General features: G+C 39.3%; 1 protein-coding gene across 1 annotated transcript in view; it reads right to left on the bottom strand.

Moving 5' to 3' along the window:
- NELL2 (neural EGFL like 2) overlaps positions 1–19,318 on the bottom strand; it is a gene marked incomplete at both ends in the record, with an annotated part of 149,025 nt that overhangs the window by 100,985 nt on the left and 28,722 nt on the right. Inside the window, 6 exons of the mRNA XM_084286757.1 lie at positions 4,847–4,949; positions 6,228–6,356; positions 7,407–7,489; positions 7,664–7,736; positions 12,096–12,192; positions 12,301–12,474. Of these exons, the coding sequence (XP_084142883.1) occupies positions 4,847–4,949; positions 6,228–6,356; positions 7,407–7,489; positions 7,664–7,736; positions 12,096–12,192; positions 12,301–12,474 (659 nt within the window). The remainder of the gene's footprint in view (positions 1–4,846; positions 4,950–6,227; positions 6,357–7,406; positions 7,490–7,663; positions 7,737–12,095; positions 12,193–12,300; positions 12,475–19,318) is intronic.

The following is a 19,318-nucleotide window of genomic DNA, read 5'->3' as shown; positions in this document are numbered from 1 at the left end:
GACACTGGTTGGTGGAGTCCCTTGGGAGGTGGTTCTGAAGGGCAGAGGGGTCCAGGAAGGCTGGGCGCTCTTCAAGAGGGAAGTCTTAATGGCGCAGGAACGGTCTGTCCCCACGTGCCCAAAGACGAGCTGGCGGGGAAGAAGACCGGCCTGGCTCAACAGAGAATTGTGGCTTGATCTTAGGAGGAAAAAGAGGGTTTATAAGCTTTGGAAAAGTGGGCAGGCCACTAAGGAGGACTTTAAAGAAGTAGCGAGGCTGTGCAGGGACAAAATTAGGAAGGCCAAAGCTCATCTGGAGCTCAATCTGGCTACTGCCGTTAAAGATAACAAAAAACGTTTCTATAAATACATCAACACAAAAAGGAGGACTAAGGAGAATCTCCATCCTTTACTGGATGCGGGGGGAAACTTAGTTACAAGAGATGAGGAAAAGGCGGAGGTGCTCAATGCCTTCTTTGCCTCAGTCTTTAGCGGCAATACCGGATGTTCTCTGGATACTCAGTACCCTGAGCTGGTGGAAGGCGATGGGGAGCAGGATGTGGCCCTCATTATCCATGAAGAACTGGTTGGTGACCTGCTACGGCACTTGGATGTGCACAAGTCGATGGGGCCGGATGGGATCCACCCAAGGGTACTGAGGGAACTGGCAGAGGAGCTGGCCAAGCCACTTTCCATCATTTATCAACAGTCCTGGCTATCAGGGGAGGTTCCAATCGACTGGCGGCTAGCAAACGTGACGCCCATCTACAAGAAGGGCCGGAGGGCAGACCCGGGAAACTACAGGCCTGTCAGTTTGACCTCAGTGCCAGGAAAGCTCATGGAGCAGATCCTCCTGAGAGTCATCATGCAGCAATTGCAGGGGAAGCAGGCGATCAGGCCCAGTCAGCATGGCTTTATGAAAGGCAGGTCATGCCTGACGAACCTGATCTCCTTCTATGACAGAGTGACGCGCTGGGTGGATGAGGGAAAGGCTGTGGATGTGGTCTACCTTGACTTCAGCAAGGCTTTTGACACCGTCTCCCACAGCATTCTCCTCAAGAAACTGGCTGCTCTTGGCTTGGACTGGCGCACGCTTTGTTGGGTTAGAAACTGGCTGGATAGCCGGGCCCAAAGAGTCGTGGTGAATGGAGCCAAGTCCAGTTGGAGGCCAGTCACTAGTGGCGTCCCCCAGGGCTCGGTGCTGGGGCCGGTCCTCTTTAATATCTTCATCGATGATCTGGACGAGGGCATCGAGTGCACCCTCAGTAAGTTCGCAGATGACACCAAGTTAGGTGCGTGTGTCGATCTGCTCGAGGGTAGGAAAGCTCTGCAGGAGGATCTGGATAGGCTGCACCGATGGGCTGAGGTCAACTGCATGAAGTTCAACAAGGCCAAGTGCCGGGTCCTGCACCTGGGGCGCAATAACCCCAAGCAGAGCTACAGACTGGGAGAGGAATGGTTGGAGAGCTGCCAGGCAGAGAAGGACCTGGGAGTGATGGTGGATAGTCAGCTGAATATGAGCCAGCAGTGTGCTCAGGTGGCCAAGAAGGCCAACGGCATCCTGGCTTGTATCAGGAACAGCGTGACCAGCAGGGCGAGGGAGGTGATCGTCCCCCTGTACTCAGCTCTGGTGAGGCCGCACCTCGAGTACTGTGTTCAGTTTTGGGCCCCTCGCTACAAGAAGGACATCGAGGTGCTTGAGCGGGTGCAGAGAAGGGCGACGAAGCTGGTGAGGGGCCTGGAGAACAAGTCCTACGAGGAGCGGCTGAGGGAGCTGGGCTTGTTCAGCCTGGAGAAGAGGAGGCTCAGGGGTGACCTTATCGCTCTTTTTAGGTACCTCAAGGGAGGCTGTAGCGAGGTGGGGGTTGGCCTGTTCTCCCATGTGCCTGGTGACAGGACGAGGGGGAATGGGCTTAAGTTGAGCCAGGGGAGTTTTAGGTTAGATGTTAGGAAGAACTTCTTCACTGAAAGGGTTGTTAGACATTGGAACAGGCTGCCCAGGGAAGTGGTGGAGTCACCATCCCTGGAAGTCTTCAAAAGACGTTTAGATGTAGAGCTTAGGGATATGGTTTAGTGGAGGGCTGTTAGCGTTAGGTTGGAGGTTGGACTCGATGACCTTGAGGTCTCTTCCAACCTAGAAATTCTGTGATTCTGTGATTCTGTGATCTGGAGGCAGACACTGTTTTAGGGGAGGGGCAAGAGAGCTTGGTCATGTATTTTGTGAGCCACAAATGGCACCTAACCCCAGGGCCATAGGACTGTGCCCTATTTCATGTAGTAACATATGTAAAGCCACTTCAGACTGCAATCCCAAATTCTATGTGTCTAAAGACATGTTGAATTAATCCATTCTGAATTCCTCAAAACAAAACAAAAAAGCTGTGAAGCCTGCCTGCTCGTCACTCTGAATGTCTTAAGCACTGTATATTTTTACTCTTTATGCCAGCTGTCATTACATCAAACCCTGCTCTTTTCATTTTTTCTGGCTTTGTAATCACACAAGCAGAAGAAAGAAAGAAGGATGGAGAAAACTCAGCCCTGAGACATAGCACCAAGGCTGCCACAGCTACCACTGCCTGGACAGTTTTACACTCCCAAGAGGCTGACAGAAACACTCCATCATCTGGTGTGAGGTACCACAAATAGCAGGAAGAAATAGCCATATATGTTGCATCTCACAAAAATAAATAAATAAATAAATAAATAAATAAATAAATACTAAAACTCGGTGTAAGAAATGGGTATGGGCCTCAATTTTTCTTAGCATTTATGATTGATTGTCCAATAGTAAGGACAGTGGCTCCTTGAGCAACAAACCCTAATTAGCTGCTCTCCCAGTTATAAGCCATCTGTGTTTGGTTAGATGCCATCACCTAGACAGATGCTACATCCCCTGATACAGTTCTAAGAACTGAGAACAAGAGAACAAAAACATTATTTTCAGAAGTTATCTAAATGGAGGAACTCAACTTTGATTCCTTGAGCAAGAGTTGTAGTCACTGAGCACACTGACCATGATCAGCTCAGACCTAGAGCTGAAGACACCGAGAGGGCAGGATATGGTTGGAAGACCTCTAACTCAGTGAGTACTTGACATTTCCACCAAACCAGCCTGGAGAATAAATGAGGGTCCTACAGCCACCACTACATCTAACTTCCACTCTTTACACTTTCAATGGAATATAGCTATCTTGTCAATGGGACTCCAGTTTACACCCTCAGTATTTTGGTTCCCAGGAACTGTTTACTTAAAATATTGTGGGTTTTTAATTTCATTCTGTTTGTTTGTTTGTTGATTAATTTGTTTTGATATTTGGTTGTTTGTGGGCTTGTTTGTTTTTAAGGCACTTTAAATAAACTAGGTGAAAATAGTTTTGAAATAGATTAAAATAGACAAAACGGACAAGTTTTCAAAACAAGTTTTTTTTTGTTTGTTTTGTTTTGTTTTGTTTTGTTTTGTTTTTTTAGCTTGTCAAGAGTTATATGTTGCATGTTCATTATCAATTAGGTACTGGCATCAGATGAACAGTATTGGAAGCTAAGAAGCTTTGATAACATTAAGAACATCAAACAGGCAATACCAGAGTAAACTTCCCAGTGTGGTGTACCAGAGCTGTACGTTAACTGCAAGTGGAAACATTAATGCTGTATGACAAATTCTATGTCCACGTGCCCATTCACATTTCTTGACCTTCACAAAGACTCCCAATAAAAATAACAAATTCATAAGAGCTCCTGAGATGTGAGTGCTTCCCTGTTAACATCTGGATAGATAATTCCCTACTAAATTTGCAAGCAGTGCATTACAAAAACATACTTCAGAAGATCAGGTTTTTAAACTTTGCCAGCATGGTCAAAGATTCAAATAGAGGTTTGAACTCCACTCATCTCTCATCCCTGAATTACCAATTCCCTGAGACAACTAATATGCATGGAAATGTTGTGTAGTTGACTAAAAATAAATTAAAAAAAAAAAAAAAAAAAGTATTTGAATTCTCATTTCCCCTCAATTAGAATTAATCTACTTGAGTAAGTTAATAAGGTTTCATAAAATGGGATGGTTTGTGTAACTTCTAACACAATTAAATATTAATAAACTCCTGTGGGAGCAAGATCAGTGGATTACAAAACATCTTGCTGAATTTTATCATAAAACGTGGCATTTCAAGCAGTTACATGTATCTCTATACTCTCTAAGAAGTTTTATACAGCAGAAGAGTGATGAAACTATATGGAAAAATCTCAACATTTATATAATAAAGAAATGTATGCATCTTCTGCTCAGTTTCAAGAATGGATTCCACCACAGCCATAACATATTAGCACATCCATAATCAGTATGAAATATTATATACAATCCATCTAGATACTGATTAACCTAAAATTCCCCTTCTTTAACCCTATTTGCAACAAAGCCAAAATGCTATAAAACTAAAAGCTAATCACCTGTATTAAATGACAATATTAAATTACCTGTATCCCGTTTCCTGTATAATTGTCTGACCTTTTGTAAAAGAACCTTGCTAGGTGACTCTTTTTTTCTGGTACTACAACATATGGTTGAAAGTACAGTCTTGAGATTGTGTTAGAAACACTGGTCTAAACAAATGCGAGGCAATTCTCAAATTTCTAGCAGTTTGGTATAAAAGATAGCCTATAGGAAGTCTGTGGAAAGTTTTAAATTTTTTTTAAAAACACTGATAAGAAATATCTGTGTGTTCAGAAGAAAAAAAAAAAAAATCCCCTATTCCTCTACCCAAATACTACAATCCCTGACCAGTTATTTCAATGACGTGTTTACAGAAAAGTTCATTTTCTTTCCAGATTTCATAATATTCATTAAAGGAAGCCCCAGAGTAAAACTTACATTGACATTCTTTGCAGCACTTGCCATCCACATATGTCAGGGCAGAATTAATCGGGCAATCAGAGAGGGGGCATATCAAAGCTTCACACTGCACGGTACCATTCTAGAAGAATAAAAGGTGCTTAACTGGTAGTTATATTTAGCAAGAACGGAGATGTTCTCATACACAAGAACTTAAAATTTATTTTTAAATGCAATGAACTCTCTGACAGTACCCAAAAAGCCATTTTAGCATGATTCTTTTAATAACTACAGGAACAGAAACTATACCTTCAGATTAACGTGCATACAACCTTTTAGACATGTATGATGTATTCTTTCAGATGTCAATGATCAAAGACTTTTTTTAGAGGCAAATCTATTTGGAGGTAAAACATTCTGCCAATCAGCAGCAAAATGACATAATAGTGTGAAATAAGAACCTCACAGAATACTCTACCTTCTGATTTTTATATGAGAGACAATACATTTCTAAAAGGTAATAATACTGTAGCAGCAAGAAAAAACTGAGACAAAAATATGTAATGCATGTAACACTAAATTCAAAGCATTTTAGACAGCTATCAGCCAGGTCTGATAGTATGGACTAAACCTTTTCTTCAACCACAAAATCTTAAAAACAAAATTAATATCACTGCAAAAATATAAAGATCAAAGTCATATTAAGCTTAAGTAGAACCATTTAGGAAATTATAGACAGCAGCAAATCAATCTAAGGTGCAGTACAGACAACAGCCTTTCCATCAATTACTAATGGCCTTTGGATTAGGCATTTAATGAGTCCAAATGGAATTAATGAGTTTTAAATGACTGGACAATAATAAAGACGCTATGATTTGGTGCTTGAAAGGATACTTGCATTCAGTTTTGGAGTTCTGATACCTTTGGGAATCTTCTATCCATTTAAATTCTTTTCTTGTTTGCGATATAATAGAGCATGCATATGACCCTGACATTTTAATCTTTATTGCTTTTGGAGATGTAACCAAAGGCAACTAAAGGGAATCAGACACAAGGGATCTATTAAATCATTTGCTAAGAAAAAGGCTGTGTTTATAGTGATAAAAACAGGTAATTAATTATCCAGAGAAACTGTTTGCAACTCAGTGCAGGGGAATAATGTGATAGCTAAGTGTATTGCATAGGATCTGCCTATACTGGCATGAAATCCAGGAGAGCTACACATGCCGCCACTGGTGCAACAATAGGAAAATACATTTATTAATACTATCCCCTAAATTTAGAACAATATATTTTTCTCACATTTTGTTGCTACTACTTAGCACACATTTATAAACACCCCTTACTATTTTGCCCCAATAAACCCACAATCAGAGGAAACATCAAGGTTCCTGGGTCTCCGTTCAAAATGTAGTCATACCATGCAAGTGCAGTTCTTACAACCGTCTGTCCAGGATTCAAACTCTCTGTATGTCATGCCTTTTATTGTGCAGGTCCTTTCACAGTAGCACTGATCCAACTTGTTCATCCTCTGCTCAGCTTGGGACAACTGTATTTGAAGTTCACAAAAAGTTTGAAATTTGTAAGTGATCACTATGTTAGCATAAACATGATTGAAACTGTCCCACTTACTGTCAAGCATGCATTTAAATTCATGCGAAGATAATGACTTTTGTTAAATACAAAATGATTAAACCACCAGTCATTCAGAAATGGAAATAAAGAAGCAAGAAACAATGCATTTAATCTTTTGATTGTAACATCAGGGACATCATGACAGAAAGTGAATAGGTCATGACAGAAAGCAAATAGATGAGTATGACCCCTGATCTTTGTATGTGTGAAGTAACCAAGAATCTTGCTCTACATACATCTGCGGATACCAGGCTATGCACAGAAGATCTGAATCTGAGTGAAGAGGCCACATTGGATGTAAAGCTCAAAACCAACATTGGCAATTGTTCTTCCACTTCAACTAACTCATTTTTATCATTTGTGTATCAAATTAGCCAGGTAACAGCATTCCTGCAGACATCTAAAGACCTGTCATTTAAAAACAGAAGACTAGTCTATGTTTACTGGAAGATGTGAATGTTTTTAGTGTTATCTTCTGTAAAAAAAATAATAATAATAATAACAAGAAGAAAATACTGCTTAGGGTTCTCCATTCCCTATTTTGCAAAGATTTTGTCTGAGCACTCCGTCAGCTCAGGTTTAGAAAAGTCTTGGACCAATAAATCTTGCTGCAATAAGCCATATAAGCATGGTAACCTATTTCAGACCAGTTTTATGGACTTGTTAGCCTGATAGATAGAGCCTGAATATGTATGAGTTCTTTCCCTGTTCAGGCATTTGGATTCTGTTTACTATTACAATATATTATTCTATAAAAACATTAAAAAACAAGAAAGCTCTCTGAACTGTGAATTTGTATGCATAGATAGTAGGCACAGATATATAAATGCAAACATATATAAACACAACATGCATGGGTGTTCTGCACACACCCACATACACATCCACACAGATACACAATCTAAAAAAAACAGCAATTAAAGGTCCTCAGTTCTCCCATGCCATGCCTTTTAGTAAATATTACCTTTGCTGATGTTTTGGCTAAAATGTCTTGCAGTTCCATAATTTTCTGCACAAGTCCATGGAAATCATTACAAGTTGGGCATGCTAGAATAACAAGATATGTATACTAGTAACAAGACCATTTATTTACAGTTGGTTCAATCACATCAAAGTTGACAACCAATATACTGAAACTCAAGGATTTAAGAAAGCTTGTAGGACAGAAAATAGGTACAAAGCATACCTTTCATTTTATGGTATAAGAATTAAGAGACTTACTGCGATTAAGATCTGGGCATTGAGAAATAAATCCTTGAGGCATGACAAGTAATTGCACATCTTGCATTATGCCCTATGTGTAAGTGGAGAGAAAAAACGAAAGGATGCATTATTTTTACCTGTCAAAATTATGTTTTCCATTTACCATGTAAAACATTAAAGCCCACACAGAAAAAGTGCCTGATAAAAACAATATTTATGAATACATAGCTTCTTTTCTGGACCCAATGCAGCGATAGAAGAATAAAGAGAAAGCAAAATAGATAGATGTACATGTACAGGCATAGTGAATCATTTTTAAAAACATAATATTAACTGTCAAGATATAATTATGTGGCAAGAGTTTGGTTGTTTTGAATTCATTGTTATTTTTAGTTAGCCATTGCAGAAAAGGTTGAAAATGACCTTTAAACGTAATTTGAAAAAAAAGTTGCACTTTCAGTTATTTTGAAGCTCTCTTAAATAAAACTCAAATTTTTCACTAAGCTATGACTGTCAACAAGAAGTGCAGATTAAAGAAAACTTGAGTCAGGAAAAACACATTCATGCAAACCTTTTATGATTTTGATGTGGATCTTTTCATGAACACACAGAGTGTTAAGAACCTACATATCTGTTACACAGCTGCAGAGTAACACGTTGGCAAGAATTTGGGAGAACGGGAAGCTTAGCATGAAATTCAAATATGCCATCTGGAAAGGCCCCATTTCACCCAGAAGAAATCACATGCTTACAGGCAGAATTTACATGCATCCTTAGTCATTAAGACATAATTAGCAGCCACTTTGCTGCTTTCCAAAAGCAAAGGCCAAATAGCCATCCTATCATATACACTCCAGACGTCCCTTTCATCTATGATTCCCTCCCTGCATGTCCAAAATTCCTTCTTAGAAGTAAAAGCAGAATAATTTCAACATGCTTCAGCATGTTTATGAAGTGAATGTTTCAAGACACAAAGAATACAATGCAAACTAAATGCAAAAGGCCACATTTCATGTGTGTACACAGGGCATCCACTACAGATGTCGCAAAGTCCAAGCAAGAGAATTTTGACCTCAAGTGAATGAATCAGGGTGGTTTAGACACCTAAGTGACCTATGGAGAAGAGCAGGTGTCCCTGAAGAGTAACTGAGAAGTGTCATGGCTACCCTTCTCCCTTAACAATAAAGCTACTATCTATGACAACTGGATACTTCCCCATCCTGTGCAAAGAGCTGCAGTGATTAGTTAATAGTTGAAAAATAGGTGGGTATGCCTGAGACAGGACTCCACGTCAGGACCTCCCTCAGCAAGTGTTCTGGAATCAGGATCAAAGACCTCTTTGAAGAGAACATTAAAAAGCTCACAATATTCAATTCTCCTCCCTTTCTTCCTCAGCATCACCAAACTCAAATTCGTGTCAACCCAAGTTACAGCATTTTCATGAAAAGGAAGAATCACAGGGTCCAATCCTTTCAGGTTGTAAAGAGCTTAAAACAGATCTTTCACTGAACACATGGGCAAGTATTCAAATCACTCAGCTATTAATCAACAGTAAAGCCCCTGCAACTATTTGGGGAGATATATTCACCACACATCAGCTGTGCTGTGAGCTGGACTCTGCCACTTGACAGGAATTCAGGTTATTTCCCATCTCCCCAGCCTAACAACCAGGAGCTGTGACACCTCACCTGCCTGGGCTGCCAAATCAGGAGTTCCTGACTGTACATGAAAGGCTATTCACAGGCTCCAAAAGAAGCTATTGGTTCAAATCAAAGTACTTCTGGATATTAGGTGTTGGAGACTTTACACAACACCAGAAATTAGATGGCCAGAATTGCACTCTCAGACTTAAAACCTTAAAATGAAATGGGTACAAATATACCCCAGTGTGAGTATGCCTACAGACACATTGTTTCAGTGGAGCAGTATTAGACAAAGAAAATCATTTCAATGAGTGGCTAATGATTTTGGGTGCTTTGATCCTTCTGGACAACTCATTTAAGACCCACTCAAAGCAGCCTGATTTTCAGAAACAACTAAACAAATGGATGTCAGAAAATCAGATGAGTGGAAGTTGTCACACACAGTATCTAAAAACATATGCTCTCCAAAACACTAAGAATCACTGAAAGTACTCATCTTCTAGAGTGATGTGTCTTCTGTACAACAATGTCACATTTGAAGATGTAGTTCAACCATTTGTACTCTATTGTGATGGAGAAATTACTTCACACAGTATATTTTTGGCTAAATCAATGTTCTTTTAACAGCTATCAGTTTCTGTATTTCTGCCAGACTGGTTTGTCTTTGTAACTGAGACAAATTTTTCCATATATCTCGGTCCATTTTATCCTTCTTGAAAATTAACAAATGAACAAACAAAAAATACAGTCCACTACTGGAGTATTTATTTTTCAACACCAAATGAGCTTCTTCATTGTCACAATGAGTTGGCAAAAAGAATATAATCAAGTCAAGAAGTGAGAAGGTACAAATAAACAAAAGGAATATTATTTATATATATATATATATAATAAATACATAGAATAAATGAAGTGTGTCTGAGATCAGTTTAGGCAACTTGTTAATATTTTATGATTTTATTCTTGGATTCAACTGTTGTTGATTTTTTTAAAACCAGTAATATAATCTTGCTGCTTGTTTATCAGGTATCCTCTTTTGTTTTAGAATAAAAAGAAACACATATTGAATAGAAAAATAAAATCATAGTCATACTTCAGTTTTCAAACATGAGTGCCCCACCCGATCTCCATATCTTACACTAAACAAAGACATAGTTTAGCATTTAAGTACAGCAAACGGTATTACAACACCCAAAAACTTATTTTAGCACAAAACTACAGAACTTGCTGTGACAACAGTAGTCAAGTCAGAGTGTTTCATGATGGGGAAAAAAAAAAAAAAGAAAAGATATAGCAGGCCATATTTAACAAAGTGATTAGGTCTGTGACCAACATTATCAATTCCACTTTGCAACTCAAGTAAAAAGATTCCCACAGGGAGGGAAATGGGACTGCAGTATTCCACAGGGATGCCATCATTTGCTAAAGCAGTTTCCAAGAGGACTAAAGCCAAATGACAGAAAGTGTCTGCGACCAATGAATGCTACCTAATGGACACAGAGGAATCAAAATTTACACTCCAGTGGAAACACAGCATTCACTTCTTCAATCTTCCTATACACCAGGTGGTTGATATATATGTATATATTAATATGTGTATATATATGTATATAGAAAAATGGAGAAAGAGTAAGCAAAAAAACATGATCAAGTATTTTTCCTCTGAGGGAAAAGGCATTCTCTTCATTAATGGTTGTCATCTCACTTATTTCTGAACCTAGAGGATATTGTGGTGAAACCTAAATCTCGAAGAGATTGGAGTTCCCTAGACCTTAGTGTTCTCTGACAAAAAATACACAGTTATGAAACAGACAATAACATGAATATAAATTTCCTGGAATTCCGTTTCTCTTGGCCATTTACCTTTTCCTGTCTTAAACTGTTTTACAACACACCATGGCACTAAAAACTGTGTTAAAACTGCAGAACCACACAATGGCTGAGGTCAGGAGGAACTTCTTGAGATAACCAACACCATGGCTCATGCAGGGCTACCTATAGCAGGCTGCCCAGGAACATGTGCAAGCAGCTTTTGAATACCTCCATCGTGGACTCACTCTGACTACCTTCTTGTTACAAGTGTTTTCTTATGTTCAGATGGAATTTCAGATTTTTCAGTTTTTGTCCATTGCTTCTTGGCCTGTCATTGGGCACTACTGAGAAGTGTCTGGATCCTTCATCTTCATCTCCTCCCTCCAACCATCAGATGTTTGTACACTTTGATGAGGTCCCTCCCTAAGCCTCCTCTTCTCCAGGCTGAACAGTCCCAGCTCTCTCACCCTCTCTTCACAGGAGAGATGCTCCAGTCTCTTCATCATCTTTCTGGCCCTTTGCTGGACTCTCTCCAGTAGCTCCATGTCTTTCTTGTACTGGGGAGCCCAGAACTGGACACAGTATGAATTCATACTGTACAGAAACTTGTTTTTAACCTACTAAAACAAACTGACAAACCTGATGACAATTTGATCAATGCAGCTTTACTTCTGCTGAGTCTTTCCAGCAGATGACCAGCCACAAGTAAAACTCCTTCTCATCTCTGGTCTACAAGGTATACCTTTTTGTGTAGCACTCAAGCCCGCCTAGAGAAGTAGCATGGCAAACATACTGTCATATCCCACCTGCATGCCTGTGTGCCAGTAAATCAATTAATCTCAACTGAACCATATCACAAGTCTCACCTGAAATACTATTCATATCACAGAGTATTTACACTATTTTATCTGCTTCAAGGAAGCAGAACTGAATCCATTTTTATCTAAGTTCTCTCTCTTTTTTTTTTTTTTTTTTTCCTTTCAGGGAATGCATACCTTAAAATAACCATGTGCATTATTCCTCTGTCCTAGCCAAAATGTTGTACCCAAAGGTAAGTCCATGAAGGGTTTCTCCACAACTCTTTCATAAATTCTGAAAAAAAAAAAAAAAAAAAAAAAAAAGTCCCAAGTTATCATTTCATTTACTGAAAGCTAGAATGTTCCAGAAGTGACAACTTACAAAATAACACTCGTTACTTACTTATTGCAGTCCACATGTAAAATCAAGTGAGAAGCACTGATTGCTAAGGAAAGCCTGTGCCACTTATCATCTGCCAGGATGTAAGGGAATACTTCTGTGTGGGAGCGATGACTGCCTGAGCGATAATGCAACCTGATTTCATTTCGATGACCACTGCTTTCCAGTTCCAGGTACCTGTACCATAAATGCATCATCGTGAACCATTCTTAGCAGCACAATAACATTTTACATCACATAACTTCTCAGTATCATGCAGAAACTATTTAAAAGAGGGAGAAAGACAGAGAAGAGATAGAAAGATGAAAGGAGACATTTTACGGGTTCGCACTGAATCCTCCTCAATAATACATAAGAGCAGGTTCTATCTTTCATGCAAGTAGAAAGATGCCAAGCTAAATATTTTTTCTTCTAGCAATGCTACTTTACATAGCATGACCTGATTGGAAATATAATTATCCTATTCTGAATAACTGCATTATATCCTGAAAGCACGGTAAGGATACCCTGAAGACATGAATACACAAAAAACAACACCAAGTTCTGTGATAGGACATTATTAGCCATTACCAACCAGAGAAGTAAGCAAGAATTGAGACAGGACACTGCTTTGTTTGCTTTTGGATACATCGTTAACATCTCTTCATTCTTCATAATGAAATTTCTCAAAAGAAATTCAGAGTCAAGAAGTGCTAACTTTTAAAAATGAATATATGCACAGACATTGTTAAATATGTATGTATTTGTGTTGTGTATGCATGTATATGTGTGTAAGTAAATGTATGCACAGAGTTAAAAAAAAAACACAGCATTGCGTTTCCCCAAAGTGTCTCATATGCCAGATTTGCAGACTGTGAACACTTGCTTTGCTGCTGAGACTGCTGCAGATCTATTTAAAGAGCACTATATAAGCAAACTCTCTATGTAGTCAGGCCTATTTCTTATACATTGGACCTCTTGTGGGAACAAGTTTGACAAATCATTTCTGAATACTAACTTTGTCATTTTACAGTCCTCCCCTAACATACTTTTAAAACAAGAGGAAAAAAGAAAAACAGCAATGAAGATTCTCTAATGCGTATATGCAACCAATAGCTAAAGAATAACAAAAATAAACATATGTAGTAAGATTCAGAAAAAGAAGGAGAATGGGCAATTAATTTTTGCATATTTTTGCCACTACTTCAGCAGACAGGCATGGCAATGATTTGTTAATATGTGTGTGCATGTGGATTACAGCATAGTTTCTTTTAACTGGCCATCCATATTAAAGAACAGATGAGAAAATTTTAGTTTTCAAAAGAGGATATGAGGAGACCAAATCAAAACCATCTTGTATAATCATCATCCCTAGGAGGAGGTTGGGCTCACTGCACATCTCTCCTTCCTTCAGGATATTTTCCCAGTGAAATATGCCTAGCAACAGCACAAAACTGGCAAAGCGTAATTTTAACTACACCCCCAATATTAACATAGCAGTTAACTAAAGTCAGCAGTAAATTTTATAATCTACAAACATTTACCTCATGGCCCCCCAAAAAATTTGTATTGACAAGAAGTATAAGCTAATTGAAAGTCTGGATGGAAAAAAAAAAAAAAGGGCAATAGTGGCAGGGCATCAGTCAACTTAATAACCTCCTTCATGACTCAAGCTTCAAGGATAACAATAAGGTCAATCTCAACCTAACAAAGAAGGGGAAGGTTATGGAACTGGACTCCTCCAGGCAATTTTAAATGTCTCCACCCAGCTGGAGGTATAATTTGGAAACAAAAAAGGCATGAATATGTAGAAACGTTATCTCCTGGTACAGCCAACAGCTAACTCCTACTCTCTTCTAAGTCAATGGCTAAGTGATCCCAGCACACAGAAGTGCAGGCAGGAAGGTAACAAAGCAGAGATACATTCGGTACCAAAGGTGTAAAATGAACATTTGTGTTGTCCCTTACACAGACGAGACGATGAGATCCCTGAGAAGGAAACACAAATTTCCCAATAAAACAGACATTGCTGTAAAATTTCAGGAATTGAGAAAGAATTGCTGAGTGATGATGTTAACCTCCTATGCTACTGCAACAGCAAAGAAAACTTCCTATACAAAGCTGTGCAAAAATTCTGTGATCAACTCAGTGTTTTGAGATCCACAGGCAATCTCTTTTGTTCTTCCATTTGGTAAACTGTAACAAATACCTCTACCTTATGAAGGCTTGATGATAGTTAGATAATATGTGCATCAAAATGAAAAAGAAAATAATAGCCATTAGGAGAATTATAATTTATGGTTACTAATAATCTGTAGAAGCAGCAGGAAAACACAATTAGAAAAGCAAATGCAATGACAGCCAAAACAATATTCCCTTCAGCTTGAACTAACATCATGACACAGAAACACAGGGAACTGAATGTTAATCATTTTCACTTCACTATTTTATTTATTTATTTATCTTGCAAAATATTGTGCTTGATATTCCACTTTTCTGTATTTGTTTAACTGCTGGGTCTTAAATAGATCTGGCTCCGTTTAGCAGACTTCACAGCATAGAATGCAGCCTAGTTTCCTAAAGGACTTACTTCCCAAGGAAACAATAACTGCATCATACTGCAGGCTTTTCCTAAGAACCTCATTACAGAAAAGATTTAGGGGAACCCCATCAGCTGAATCACTGGTTCTTTGCCTACACCAGCCCAGCCCACTTATCTTAGGGAGAGCATCAGCCAAAAACTTCATCATGCTAATGTCGCTTCTGCTTCTCCCAATAGCTCCAAGGTGTCCTTCCACATTGGGAAAGGCAAACAGCTCCTTGAGTAAAAAAAATAAACCACAGTGATAAACACCATACAGCAGGAGAACCTGCTTCTCCCTTCACTATTGCCCACAATCTCTGTGGTTGTTTGATCAATACCAGCCTATTTAATGTTAACCCCCCCAAAACCACACACACTTCAGGTCAAACGGATTTAATTTAGCAGGGGGGTGATACGTGCTTAGGGTTACTATGTCTGACATACAAAGAAGAAAATGCTAACCTGAAAAAGGTTGTTACAACTCTGCACGTCACTCTGTGCATGCACAATCATTTCAAAGGCACCAGCCAGGAACACAGTAAGACCAGCCAGTCTGTGTGGAAACCTGCCAGACAGCAATCCCTTATGTACCAACTAAGGTTGAGCCTATTTTCATAAGAGGAAGAAATTTGTCTCAAATACCCCAGAGAAAGCTGAGAAAGAAAACAGTGATGCTTTCTTGGCTGCCCTGCACTGATCTGTCATAACTGCTGTGTGCAGATCCCAACACCACAGTTCGTGAGTAGATCTCTTTGAGCACAGAGATGCCCCAGCCCTCCCCGGTGAAGGGCATGTGGTCTGCAGGAGACTGCATGGGTCTCTTCAAACTGTAGCACAGCAGCACTGGGGCAGGCTGAGGAAGTACAAGTCAGACTGTGCAGCCAAAACCTGGAGATTTAGGATGTGAAACAACAGGGTGTATGGGGTACATAGTATCAGTCCTTGAGAAGAGGGAGGAATGTCCCTTCTAGCTGATGGGCAATGTTGGTAGCTCCAGGTCTTTGATGGCTCACTCCCCTGTTTGGCATCCTGACTCACACAGCACATGCACACTGCATCTGCCCACTCTTACTCCAGGCAATTAATAAAAAACCACTTCAGTTCAGAGCATCTAGACAAATATTTTAGAAGCTAAAGGCTATCGTTGTCTGTTGTTTATGAATTTATTACAGGTATTACAGGGTATTTTGTTGTGGGTTTTTATTTTGTTGTGTTTTTTTTTTGGCTTGGTTTGTGTTTTTTTTTGCTTTTGTTTTTTTTTACAACTTTTAATTCTCACAGTTACGGATATAGTGTTAAAACAATTTTTCATGGCTTTTTGATTTACACTAAGAAGAAAAGGAAAACTAATAAAATTAAAGAGTAATACATACATAAAATCCATTTTTCCATTAATTATGAAAATAATTATTTCAAGATCTTTGATAAAAAAGTTCTGGTTCATCAGCTATGTATAATTACATAAACAAACAAAAGATCCTACTCAGTAGATCCAATCCATTGCAAACTATGGTTAAAACAGCATTAAGTAATTCCACTGGCTGTAGATTATGAAGTTGTAAAAGCAATCCATGAACAGCCACCACATTCAGCAATGCATTATTTGTTCTTTTCCATGGTGTGGCAACTGGGCATTTAGGAGCATGCGACACATTTTTCTATTTGGAAGTTAATACTTCCAAGTGCTCTAAAATATTAACTAGGAGTTTTTACTGCTTGATGCATCCCTTAGAACAATACCACACCAAAATATCCTCAGATGAACCGTAAATACCAAGTGTCACCCACACTAGAGCTGTAAAATATACTCCCCATCTCTCACTTATATTACTGTTTGACATTACTGTTTTTGCCCTTTTACCTATCTAGAGCTCTACCTAGTCATGAGACAAAACCGGCAGTTTAGCCAAAGAACAATAAGTAAAAAAACTGGTCTTCGCTTTTTCTGGATAATTTTGCAGCACTTAATGCAAATGAACTGCAAGCAGGAAAGACGCCAATGTAGTTTCTGTACCTTTTATTTGCTGAATACATTTTAGCAGCTGGACAAGAAATTTCTGTTTTCTGTTATTTTTATTCAAAAAAAAAAAAAAAAAAGATCCATTAAAACCAAATATTTTGTTACAAATGTTTTAGTAGAAAGGTTTGTGGGGTCCAGGATTAAATCCACGTTACAAGAGAGAGCTAATCTCAGGCTCTCTGGAAAATTTCCTGAAATGCTCTACAATGCCACAGTTATGACATATTTGAAAGCAGAGATCCCAAGTGAAGACAGGCCCAGATCAGAAGAGGTTATTTCCCATATCCAAATGGAGCACACAAACAGCTGGACAGTAAAACCAGTCTCCCAGGTTGACCTGGTAAGGCTATTTCATTCCATACATCAGAATAAGGTACAACAACCTAACCTTAGTAAATTGATCTCAAGCTCTACAGTTATACTAATAAATAGACCCAGCAAAGCCTGTTCCTTGGCCCTGAAGAAAACTATCAACAGTGGTGCTCTAACACAGTACGCATCCTTATGGGCACTCTCCTATTTTTTGCTTGAAATAGTGTGGTTTTTTTTTCTATTTTGTCATTTGGGAATAGTCCCTGGCCAACACTGTTCCACAAAACATGCCCTGGCACTGTCTTTAAAGTTGATAATTGCAGAAGACAAAAGCATGCCAAGTAGGATGCCAACAGTTACACAGAATGGACAGTATCAGGCCAGTGCTCCAGCAGCCAGTGCTGGGTGCTGCACTAGGGTCATAACAACCCCATGCCCTGGGGGCATAGGTCCTGGGTACTACATTGTTGTGCTGGACAGCTATAGGGAACAGCTGGGTAGCAGGGAGATGCATTCCTCAAATGTAGGGGAGACCAAGCCCCATGCTGGGATTTGCACTGAAGAACACACTCTACACTGGGAGGTTACATGTGAAATCAGACAGGAGACCAAAGACTGGAAGATCAGAGACAGCATTCACACACTCTCATCTGCACAAACACTCCTGGCTACGGACAACACTTCTCTGGACAGAAAGAAACAAATGCAAGTGAGGCTGCTCAAGCCCTTTTCACCCCTGCTGCCTCAGTGCCTGCACCTACCTAAATACACGTCAATGAGATCTTGTTTCTATCAGCACACTGCAGTGCCTTATCTGACTTCAGTGGGGCTGCTGTGATATGGAAGCCTTTGCTGGCTTTGAAGGTAAGAACTTGTCTCTCATCTGAGAGGTATTTCTGCCCACTCCCGAATGTCAAACTCACTATGCCCCTAAAGAAGGGAGACAAAATCTTGCCTTCACCACTTAAAAGGTCTGCATAGCTTTTGCTCAGATTAGTGCTATGATCCAAGAAGTCAACACAGGGGCAAAATATCATGGACTCTCTAATGCCAATGACAAGCCAGTGCACCTTGGGAGGGTCCCTGCAGCACTTGCAGAACTAAGCAGAAGCTAGAAGCAGGGGTCTGAGGTCACAGCGAGCTCCACAAAGGACTGAGAGGAGCTATTCTACCAGAAACTGCTGGCTTGGCTTCACAAAAATTAAGAGCTGGTGTTACAGCACATTGTCTGTGCTGTCAGTGTTTGAGTTGTGAATATGAATCAAAGCAAATGCCAAAATAGGAACTACTTTTTAAAACAGAATTCTTGGCTTTGAGTAATTGCTCTCATTCCTCCCATCTACCTCGATTACCCCACTTATCAATATACTACTTCCCATTCTGTTTTCACTATCACATATTAATGTTAACCTTGCCTTTCTGAAGCTTCCTTTCCTAACAGAAACCAAGGAGGGAAGAAACTCTTTCAGATCAAAATGGAACAAACCATCCCTCTCACTCCCTTTCTCCATTGACAGTGAGAAGACTGTGAAAACAATAAACAAATTTCCAATACATACTACTAAAAGCAAAAGCCAGTTTCAACCTAACTCCTCCCCATTCCTACGCTGACAGAATACAAATTTCTTTGTTTTTTATTTGTTAATAGAAACTCTTTCAAACAACAGCAAAAGAATGATGATATCTGTCAAAACTCACATTTCAACTGTTTCAGTGGTGTTTTCAGTGTCATAGGCAGAGACAAATCTTTTGTCTCTTATTCAAGTAGATGTGTCACTAATCTGAATTCAAACTACTGGATTCAGGCTCATCTGAGCATTTTGTAACAAGTTCTCACCAAATTAGACTGGATTTGTTGGCACTGTAATGATTTACATCAGCAGACAGGCTGACCTCACTTGATGTGATAAAAGTTACAGGAAGGTGTGTTTTAAGGTGGGTTCATTCACTACTTAGAAGAATTCACAAGCTAATCACTACTTTTCCCTTTTTTTTTTTTTCCTGACAGAAAGTATAAGCTGTACTGAAGAAAAAAAAAAAAAAAAAAAAAAAAGATAATGGTGACAAGGCATCAATCAATTCAGTAACATCCCTTGTAACCAACACTTAAAGAAACAGGCCTTTCC

The sequence above is a fragment of the Netta rufina genome (assembly GCF_964035555.1).
Source record: "Netta rufina genome assembly, chromosome: 1".
NCBI lineage: Eukaryota > Metazoa > Chordata > Aves > Anseriformes > Anatidae > Netta > Netta rufina.
The sequence above is the reverse complement of the archived record's forward strand: the minus strand, read 5'-3'. Positions and strand labels throughout refer to the sequence as shown.